The sequence below is a fragment of the Pyrus communis genome, chromosome 9, assembly GCF_041283825.1.
Source record: "Pyrus communis isolate YQ-2024b chromosome 9, ASM4128382v1, whole genome shotgun sequence".
Taxonomy (NCBI): Eukaryota; Viridiplantae; Streptophyta; class Magnoliopsida; order Rosales; family Rosaceae; genus Pyrus; species Pyrus communis.
The window spans coordinates 2,248,033-2,259,074 of NC_142573.1; the positions used below are offsets into that span (position 1 = coordinate 2,248,033).

Sequence of the window (11,042 nt, forward strand, 5' to 3'; positions counted from 1 at the left end):
ACTGAAGTTTTGAATTCCAGCTCAAGGGAAAAGAACACAGCCCAAGTATATAGTTTTCAGGTTACCAAAAAGGAAAGAAAAAGAGTGCACCATTGTGAAACCATAAGCTCCTGAAAACTTCAAAATTAGAATCCCAAATCCATAACAAACACAGCCTTACTCAAAAACCTATAAGCTACCCACAAAAATACAACCCTTGTAAGTTCCAGAACGAATTCCAACTCCAATCAAGCCACTACCCAACAACCAATATGCAATACAAACAAAACCCAAAGCACTAAAACGCAATTCATAACAGAAGCACACACAAGCCAATTATTTCAACGAATAATTTCTACCTTACATTTGGCATAAAAAGAGAGACAAAATGAAGGAGACCAAAGTTTTTCCTAAGAATTTAAAAGAAATATATGTACTGTCATCGGAGCCTACATATACAACCATTTTGTTAAAACATCAAAATGTTTTGCAAACAAGGATGCATTGTAACGGAGTCGAGCAACAATAGCGAGAGGGGGGGGGGGGGGGGGGGGGGGAAGAGGAGGGGAAAGAAGAAATGCTTGCAGAATCCAGTACGGTAAAATCATAATAAGAAAGAAAACTCAAACCAGAGGGATGTACCTGGCCCAGAACTAAGATAACATTGGCATTGAATGTATCAATTGCATGAAGAAGCAACTGCAAGAAAATCGACCAAGAATTTCAAATATATGACATTAAAACAACCATTTCAATAGTAAGTCAGCAGCCATCCCTGAAGTGCAAGCAGCCTAAAAATTACCTCGTAGCCTTGACCTTCTATCCATCCCATGGTATTGATCACCATTCCAGAAGCTCGAGATTCAGCATTCCCAGAAAGTTGTCTTTCTACCACTTGAGCAAGCTCCTTCACAAGCACTTTGTATAAATCTACATTATTACTGGATAAAAAATGGATCTTTAAGGATTCATGACTTCCAATAAATTAGCAATACAAGAATTTCTCTTATATGTTAGTATCAGATATTAACAAACGATGTGAAATGATAGGTCCATATGAAGATGCTATAAATCAATTACCTAGGAGTTGTGTGCCCATAGAAATAAACGAGAGGAATATCAAGAGGAATTCCTTCAACTGGATCAATAGGCATTTCAATAGGAGTAGCGGCAATGCATCCCGGAATTGTTATAGCTCCTTGTCCAATATCCAAGTCGACGAACGTAGGTTTCCATCCCTTCTTAGCTGCCCAACTAAGAAGCATTTTCGACAAGGTACTTTTCCCAGAATCTGTTGGTCCCACAACAATTACCCTTGGGCCCTAACCACAAAGAAGCTTATGAGCCACAGACAGAGAGTCACTTGGCAAAGGACTACAACAATCCTAGGTAATATGCACCTAAAAATGGACTTGCACTACTACACAGTAGATGCACTTGCGCCACAAGCTTATCTCAATCATTCCTAAAAATTTACAGAGTTGGCAATTGAGGATCAAACACTTTTGTTCACTAAAGAATGACACTAATTAAAACACATTGAAAAATTTGCACTAATTTTCCCCAACATAGAAGTGAGCAAGTGTCAAGTAGTACCTGAGAATTGGGGTCATCGGGCGGCAAGGGTTTAGCGCGGTGTCTCCATTGTTTTGTGAGAGTTGCAACTTAGTCGTACCAATACTTGAAGGGATTTTGTGGACGTGCAAATTGAAAGGAAAAAAAAAAATCAACAATCTGAATTTGCAAAGAGCTCAATGATATTTCGCTTTGGTCATCTACATTTAGTAATTGTAAAAATTAAAGGAAACTATACCATATCACTTCGCTCATCTCCTACAGGTGCTGAAAGACCACTTGGTTCATGAGTTGGCATCCCTTACCTTGCCATAGACAAACATCGAAACCCACAACCAAGTTCACTATAAAATGCACAAAATAAAAAATAACCAAACCCACAAATTTAATCGAACAATTCTACAAAATCTAGAAAAATTTACTAAATCTCACGGATAAAATAACCTCAAAAGCACCCAGAAATTTAATGAAGAATTCTCTAAAACCAGAAATTTAAACGAGAAATTCTACAGTCATAAAAACTTTACCAAATAAATTTGACCAATTTAATGTTGTCTATATTGAGGGAAAACCAATAGTAATTAACTAGAAAATATGCTCGCGCGTTGATGCGGGACTTGAATGCATCACCTTGAACTACATGAATAAAACACATTTTACCTGAATAAATTCAACACAATCATGAATGAACAGAGGGATAGATGAGTGAATGAGGTCGGTAAGATATGCAGCTTCGTTTTTATATACATTCAACTTAGCTGAGATGAAAAGACATTGTACAATTAACAGGATGAAACTGAACGTTCTGTTTCCCTAATAAACAGAAGAAAGAGAAGCAACATGATCTTCACACAAATCTAGCCCCTGCAGTCAAGGTGGCAAAATATATATCCTGTAGGTTAGGCACATGTTTTAGCAGTTGACAAAAAAATATAAAAACTGTTTCATTCTTATTCTAGCATCTAAGTTTTCAAGCACAAACATGCAAAGCAAAAAACATGCAGGATGCCCGTTTCCATAAGAAACAGAAGTCTAAGAAGTGCATTTTAGTTTAGAGAACATACATGAGAGAAAAATCCAAACCTCAAGAATATGATTGTACAGCAAATATGATTGGGTCGTACTCGAGGATCAAATGGGGGCTTGAGATTTTGGTAACTGTGTAGAAGAAAAAGAACACCAATGGAACATTCCTAGAAACTAACCCACAAACCCATCCAAATCAGATCAACTAATCAACCAAATTAGCCCAATCAGTAACCCTAAATTTACTCAACCAAATTCCCCAAATCAATAATCCTTAAGGATAAGATTATTTTTAACTATACACAAATTCACATGCTAGTCATTTGATACATTTAACTAATTCTGCAAGTTGTAAATGATTAAGAATAATTTAGAACGATACCAACTTGATTCTAGCTCATCTGACTCCTCTCTGCTCTGTATTTGAAAATCTGAGTAGCCAAGTTTGGAGAAGTCCTTAAATAATCACTATCTGAGGATTGAGAATAACCTACATTCACATTGCACAAAATTCTATGGAAAAGGGGACAAATTAACATAATTAAAATAAGTATTATTCTCAAGATAAATTAAGCAGAAAAATGAATACACTTTGCCAATTGTCAGACACTGCTAATTGCCAATATAGCAAGATAATGAATTCCGTGAACGAAAAAAAATGATTTTCAACTTCAACTTACCATGCCAAAGAAGCTCCATAAAAGTAGTAGCTTCCTCCTTACTTCATGCATCCGTTGATCATGGAAATTATAAAACTCCATCCAATCAAGAGACAATGTAAAAGTTGTGAGAAGGTGAATACGCAACAAAGAATCTAAGATATACCTGACAAATTTGCGATTCCAATATAATTTCACACAAAAAAAGATCAAATTTTGATTCAAACAAAGCAATCTCATCTGTTACAGATCGGACCAACCAAAAAAAGATTCTATTAACATGATTTCAAACCCAACTATAAAAAGGAACTTTATAGCAGCACAATCAATATCATTTCAACCCAACCAAAAAGAAACTGATTGTATGTCATAAGTTTTTAAACACGGAGAAAATGTATCATATTTCATGACTAATCAAAAGCTTACAAATGTCAGGTAAGAACATACGTAAGTTCAAATGCAAGAATGCAAATGAAGACAATTCACTCCATTGTGTTCAGCAAGGGAATAAAAAGTGACAAAAATAGCATGATTGTGATTCGTACCTTTAACTTGATCTGATGGTAGGGCATTGAATGTTGACTGAACAAAATTTTGCAAGTAATGAGGTTGCGTAAAAACTTTCACCTAAAAAGTTAAACCCACCATTATATGAAGGTAAATAAGGAAAATCCAATCCAATAATCACATCAATCTGAGAAGTGTATTTTAGTTTAGAGAACATGCGCATATTTTCTAACGAAAACATAAGCAAATATGATTGGGCAGAAACATGATGGTAAAAAATCCAAACCTCAAGAATATGATTGTATTACAGCAAATATGATTGGGTCGTACTCAAGGATCAAATGGGGACTTGAGATTTTGGTAACTCTGTAGAAGAAAATGAACACCAATAGAACATTCCTAGAAACTAACCCTCAAACCCATCCAAATCATATCAACTAATCAACCAAATTAGCCCAATCAATAACCCTAAATTTACTCAACCAAATTTGCCCAATCAATAATCCTTAAGGATAAGATTATTTTTAACCATACACAAATTCACATGCTAGTCATTTGATACATTTAACTAATTCTGCAAGTTGTATTTCTGTAAATGGGAATGCAAATGTAACTTTTGGTCTTATACTTTCAGAACCAATACACATCTCAAATGTGGGAGTCTCAAAAGTTGTTTCATTTATTTCATTCCAAAGAAATTTTATGTTTGGACATATATTCGAACAAAATACTCTCTGATTGACACTCACTTAAACACCTTAGAAGAACTCACGTTTCTCTACCTGAAAAGGAGTTCAGGGATATGAAAAAACTACTTAATACCAAAAGCATAAACCACACTCGGTACAATCAATAACTAAACTAACAATATATTCAACAATGTATAAAAAACAACATCAAAATAAACACCTTTAAACCAAAGGAACAAACCATATAATTAATGAGTGGTGAAGTGCAGACTTTCTGGAATTCAGGGCATCAATTATCCTAACAGAGAGCGCGTTTTGGTCCTCCTCCTTTGCCATTTCCTCCTCATCCCCTGAATCCTCATCACCTGCACATTCCAACGCCGTCTCGAGAAGCGCCTTAGCAAACACCGAATACTCATATACTAATATATGATATTAGAATCGAATACTCATATACTAATATAAATTTTATATCAGAATCGAATACTCATATACTAATATAAATTTATTCCTTAATTTATCTAATTATAGAAATAAATAAAAAATTAGATCAAGAAAACCAAGAGCCAGATACAATTTTGATGCTAAGAAAATTATGCTATTAAATCAGAGAAAACTGAGATGCAATGGAATATATACAAATCTAATCCAAGAAAGCAAACCAAAACCCTTACTATCTGAGAGAAATTGGGATAGAACATCGTAGAGAGAAAGCAAGAGGAGAGATATACCTGGCTCTGGTTTAAGCGTCGAACTCTCTCTTTCTCTCTCTCTGCAAACAATTTTAAGTAAAAAAAATCCAAATTATGAGCACCGACTATCAATCAAATACCAAAATGAACTGTAAATCACAAACTCAATTCTCAATAATCAATTCCTTGATTCGGATACAAAATTTTCATCATTTTTAACCTCAAATGGGATTACACAAAAAACATAACCTTCTCAGAAAACTACAGCCATTTTTACAAATTTCCATGAGCCAGCATTGGAAAATGAAACTGATAAAGCAACATAGAAGGAGGCAGACAAAAGAAATCAAAGAACCGAACACTCTCTTCATTAGCAAAAGCGTTTGAGAAATCTGACGAAAATAAGCCAAATACCCCTCTTCCTCAAATCCCGATGGTCCCCATGCTTTTCTCTGACTGTACCCCCTCTCCTACTCATGAAATCGAGGATCTGCAGCAATGGCGCTAAGATCCCCACTCATCTCTCTCTCTCTCTCTCTCTCTCTGATGCGGCATGGCCTCCCATCCCCGAAACCCTCACCGAACGAAGAACGAAAAGGTGGTGGCAATTTTGTAAATAACGTGAAATCCACCAAAATATCATATATACGACTCAGGTCAGGAAACACTAGGCACAATATACGCACCACACCTGGTATTGAGATATTTAGCATGTGATATCATTCCAACGAATCCAACCACACAATATATGCACTACATCCCCATCCTATTCAATTCGATTATGGCAGCATGAGGGACAACCCCGCTTGATCTTCTGTTGTGAACGATACAAAATTTGTTGATTTCGTATGCATTGCCGACACTTGATGGTCTAAAAAAAATTGGATGTCTCGACCGTTCATGGTTCTGTGAACCGCATCTCCCTTTTGGAAGCATAAATTAAAAAACAGACATAATACTTAATGAGTGGTATAACATTTAACGCATATAGTTTAAGAATCATGTAAATAGGCAATATAGCATAATTGTGGCTACTTAGATAGCATTTAAGATCATATGCAAGATAACAATGGAGATTACTCCAAGAATCAAATCAGTAGCAGTCGAAGCAACCTTGCAAAATCACATTTTGTTTAATTTGTATAGGTAAAGAAACAATTAAAAAAAAAAATTAAGGAAAAGAAGAATTGTTAGTTCATACTTAGTTTTGTTTTTACAGTTATATGTTTGATCACAAAGTTTGTTGTACTAAGAACATGGCGTGCACAATTGGATACGTAAAAATGCTAGCATTCAACGATAATTAAAAAGGTGTAAAAATCTTACATCTTTATCAACGAAAACACAATCAAGACTTATAGGTTGAGAATTATCTCCGATGCTTTTTGTGACCCATATTTTGCATACCCTGATCTACAGTTTGTTTGTTGGCAGGTATGGCGTCAGAAAATGAATTGGTTGCTCCTCCAATAATCTACATATATAAGCAATTGATAAGCTAATTAAATTCAAAATTGAATAAGATGATTTAACAAAGAAATGGTGGAGTCATGTTTAGAAAAATAAACAAAAGGATAAAATAATAATGCAAAGTTATACCTTCATGTAAATGTTTTAAAAACATCTTTATAAACTATGTTTTTTGAACAATTTTATTTATAAGAAAAAAAAATTGAAATGAATCATGAAAAATCTGTGATGGTGGAAAAAATGGATTGAAGTGACTCTAAGGTAAGTAAGTATATAAAACATTTTGTCATGGTGATAATTCAACTTCAAATTCCTCTCTAAGAGCAGTTCCACCGTGGGTAATAGCCCGGTGGACTGGCTCTCAAACAGTGCTAGAAGCCCGAGCAACTTGGTCCAGCTTGTGCTGGCAATGGAGCCCGAGTGGGCCCGAGGGAGAAGCTCGGCAAGAGTTGCCAGCCCGAGAGCCTGAAGGGCATATGACGCAAGGCTGACGTCTGGCGACGTCAGCCATCATTTCCTCTGCATTTCTCAAACTCTTCCAGGTACTATTCGATTCGAGGTGGGAGAGAAAGAAAGTCAAACCTCGTCCTTCAGCATATGGAGGAGGGTCGTCTTGCCGAAATTGTCGAGGCCCAAAAACAGAATCTTGGCCTCCTGCCACAACCCGAGGAAGGCGAGGACGCTGTAGAACCAGTCGAACAAAAACATGGCGGCGACGGCGGCTGATTTTTCTCCAGGAGCAGATCGATTGGCGAGGTTGTGAGGGAAGTAGGAAAAAACCCACAAGGAATCGGAGTGGGAGAGGTCGAATCGGAAGGGGGTTTTGATTTGTTGTCATCCTCTTTCTCTCCCTCTGCATTTTTGGGGAAACAAAAACTAACGAAAGTAGGGGTTTGGTTGCTTTTGGATGTGAAAAGAAGAAGAAAAATAATGGTGCGTTGGCACCATATGAAAAGAAGAAAAAAAATAATAATAATAAAAAAGGTTTTGGAATGGTGTGCTGCACCTTGTGAAAAGAAAAAGTAAAAATAATAAAAAAAAATTAATAGAAAATGGTATAACGAGACCGATTAAAAATCTTATCCGACATTACAAATAAAATTATTTTTATATTATTTTAAAAAAAACTAATATTTTATTACCTATTGCCAAGGCTATTCAAGTGCAACGGTGAAGATGCAAAAGACAGTTATTGTTCATTAAGGGCAGTTACTGTTCACTAGATAAATTAAATAGTGAATAGCCTGGGGGAGGATTTCCCATGGTGGAAGTGCTCTAACGTGATGAACAACTTTTTATCCACAGTTGAAGACCCTAAAAATGTAATCCATACTTTAAATTGACACCTTCTAATAAATTCATATCCAACTTTATGAATCGTTTTGAAATAGTTAAAAACCATTAAGTTTAGAAGTCATTAAAGATCCAAACACTTAAATAATTGTAGAGGAACAGTGAGGTGACCAATGTTGGCAGTTTTCACGGCCATCAACACAACTATGAAACCATAAGCGTTTATCTTGCGACCTAGGCAAATTTCACCATCTCTAAACCCACCCTCTGCACACCCCAGGGACCCCTTCTATTTACAATTGTTGTATTGTTTGCATGATACTATGCCTTCCATATTCAAATAGTTACATAATAACCGAGAATAACAATATAAAATCGTCGCTCACCCCGTTTTCCCCATCTAAAAAACCACCCGAAAAACCACATTAATTACCATAGTTTTTAAGAATTCATATAACCATAGTTTTTAAGAATTCATATATGGCTGCAAAGAAAGAACTAACACAACATAAACATCCACACAAATATATTTTTTGGAGGAACCAATTAAAAATTGTTGAAGAGCCAAGTAAAATTTTCAAAGTAAAAAATGAGAATAGAATGTATATAAAAACCAACTAAAGGTGCAATTTAAAAACAAATCCTTTTAATTGCACCATGAGACGACATAAGGAAAGAAACAATTTGTTTTTGAGAACGGCCCGCTCACGAATAATATCAAAACATTAATACAACAAGTGTTTTAAAAGTGTATAACCAACAAAAAAGCATGAGTCAAACGATCCTATCAACAAAAAGAGAAATGCGAAAAATATATAAGCAGAGAAACATAATCCCAGCACGCCAACACTCTATCCTTAAAACGGTAAAATGGTTAATTGTTTACATTATTGATGTTATGACCGAACAAAAAAGGTTTACATGGCATTTATCTTATTATGTAACACCCATCCCGTTTGTATACATTGAAAACCCAGAAGGATGTTATGGTGGAGGCAAGGAAGACCAACAAAATTCCAATCTTTTTGCAGCAATCAAACTTGTAGATCCCACCAAAAACCCCCAAAAAAACATGCTAAACTTCTTCATTCAACAGAACTTGTTCTTTCGGCAAATTACTACGATTTCCAGGTGAATGGATAGTGTGGACCACCAATTTGTTTCGGTTTGCACCCTTACCATAAACACGCAAACCCATCCTTGTTTTTTCTATTTTGACTTCTTTCTTTGTATTGGATCCTGGGGCAATTTCTCTATATATCTGTATCGTTTTTCGAATCTTGTTAATGTTTCGAGCCTTAATCAATTCCTTTACATTTTTAACCAAAACTCCTCCTAGAATTTGTTGTTCGCTTCGATCAATCTCTTTCACCATTTTATCTACCTTGAATCACAAATTAAATACAGCGTCAAAAGTTATGTCTTTTAGAAAAATATGTTCAGCTTGTAGGTCTTAGACTAACATAGTCAAAAATTTAAAAATTTTAAATATGGAAGTTGTGATTTTTTTTGGAAATATGTTTGGTTTGTTGAGAGAATGCAGTTGTTAACAGCACTTATCAAAGCACTTCGGAAAGGATGAGACGGTTGACTACTAGAAAAACCTAACAAAAAGACCAACCAACCAAAGTAACTAACCTTCGAAGAACGATTTGATAAAGTGAGGACGCAAAAAAGAAAGGAAGCAACCAACATAAAACAAACAAAATGCCTAACAACATTTGATAAACAATTGAAAACACTGGGTTAAATAAGAATCACAGAGACACCAAGAGACTTTCAAACAATAATAGAATTGCATAGACAAAATTTAAACCAAAAAAAAAAGAAAGAACCATTGGACCTCTGGAGAATCAGAGGTTTCAAAGATAAGCAAGAATGAGAAACAAAGCTTAGAACAAACATATCATATAAGCCAAAAAAAAAAACCAAAGTCATGTTAAAAATGATAAAATCGCATTGTCTGAAATGGTAAGCATGGGGAAACAATGTATTGAAGTTCAGGACGTACCAAAGGCTCGATTGAAACGTAATGGCTCAGAACCCCTTGATTAAAGGCAGCAGCAAGAGTAGATTATGATTCTTTGATGTGAGTGCAATCTAAACTGCAAAAAAGCAGTGAGACTTAGATTAAGAATTTGAGGTGCAAAGAAACAGTTACACTAAAAGTAACTTAAATTGTGATTGTATAATGGACTCAATCTGTGAAAGTGAACTAAATAAAGGGTAAGTCTCAGAACATTAAACATAAAAACTGAAACACCCCTATCTCTCGGCAAATCTTACAAACAAAATCCCAAACGTAATCCTTGAAATCCAAACAAACCTAATTCTGAAACCGTTTCTCTCAGACACCCCATACCATAGAAAATGCACCCTATACCCCAAACATAATGCTCAGTGGGCAGATAGCAATTTGTGCAGGTTGATCAAGATGTCACTAATTAGTTTTTGCCAACAGATGGTTAACCATTTTGCCAAATATTTTTTTGCAGAAAGTGGACCATGTTTAACTTTAAAAGACGATCTCTATTTTGCCTAGGGTTAGATTAAGAGCAGTGCCGATTGACAGATGGAGAGAACTGAATGGTACTAACCGAAGCACAACAATCCTCCAAAGGAAAACAAACAACGAAATGACTTCAAGAAAAATCTGTATCATTTATTCAGTGAAGCATCATAAGTTGGAAAAGAGTAAAATTTAAATTGAAAAACAATAATCTAACATAGACAAATTTATAACAGAAAACCATTAGAATCTTTACAGAAACCAACAAAAATGGCTGCAAGTTAAAATTCTTAAATTTTGATATTTGGCTTTAAATTTCCCTAGTGTTTATAATAATTAGTGAAAACAAAATTGGATACATCAGTTAAGAATACACCAAAGCTTAATACACCGTTGTAACATGTTGCAACCATTAGTGCATGTATATACAGACACACATCTGAGATGGGAAAAAAGCCAAAAAAATAAAAACAAATTTTGAAAATACAGCAAAATAAATATATAAAAGCAAATGAGTGCTGCTTCACCTATCTGAAATGAAATTCATATATACTAAAACCCAAATCGGGTGGTACTGTTCTATAACAGTGTTTTGACGTAATTGCCCTTCGCTGCTGCTCAGTCTGAGGCTTTTTTCCCTGCT

General features: G+C 35.2%; 1 protein-coding gene across 6 annotated transcripts; it reads right to left on the reverse strand.

Moving 5' to 3' along the window:
- Positions 1 to 108: 108 nt before the first annotated feature.
- On the reverse strand, positions 109 to 7,540 carry LOC148694022 (uncharacterized). Of its 6 annotated transcripts, XR_015966828.1 has the most exons (13): positions 7,180 to 7,502; positions 6,454 to 6,601; positions 5,542 to 6,050; positions 5,167 to 5,207; positions 4,677 to 4,800; positions 3,785 to 3,866; positions 3,261 to 3,335; positions 2,963 to 3,070; positions 1,793 to 1,859; positions 1,576 to 1,659; positions 1,060 to 1,301; positions 782 to 920; positions 109 to 678 (listed from the first exon to the last, which is right to left on the reverse strand). XR_015966828.1 is itself a non-coding variant. In XM_088700396.1 (12 exons), the coding sequence occupies exons 1-5, from the start codon at positions 7,303 to 7,305 to the stop codon at positions 3,863 to 3,865; spliced, it is 393 nt and encodes a 130-aa protein (XP_088556522.1). In that variant the 5' UTR covers positions 7,306 to 7,511; the 3' UTR covers positions 109 to 678; positions 782 to 920; positions 1,060 to 1,301; positions 1,576 to 1,659; positions 1,793 to 1,859; positions 2,963 to 3,070; positions 3,261 to 3,301; positions 3,785 to 3,862. The 6 variants fall into 6 exon arrangements, 2 of the variants coding, with proteins under 2 accessions (XP_088556522.1, XP_088556521.1); XR_015966827.1 differs by lacking the exon at positions 5,542 to 6,050 and having other exon boundaries at positions 7,180 to 7,540; XR_015966829.1 differs by lacking the exon at positions 5,542 to 6,050 and having other exon boundaries at positions 4,677 to 4,831; positions 7,180 to 7,540.
- Between the last annotated feature and the right edge of the window lie 3,502 nt (positions 7,541 to 11,042).

Coding starts and splice junctions, on each gene's coding strand:
- LOC148694022 (XM_088700396.1), bottom strand. CDS start 7,305: ATGTTTTTGTTCGACTGGTTCTACAGCGTCCTCGCCTTCCTCGGGTTG. Junction 6,602..7,179: donor TCCATATGCTGAAGGACGAG/GTTTGACTTTCT, acceptor TTATATATGTAG/ATTATTGGAGGAGCAACCAA. Junction 4,832..5,166: donor GACGCTTAAACCAGAGCCAG/GTATATCTCTCC, acceptor GTGTTTGCTAAG/GCGCTTCTCGAGACGGCGTT.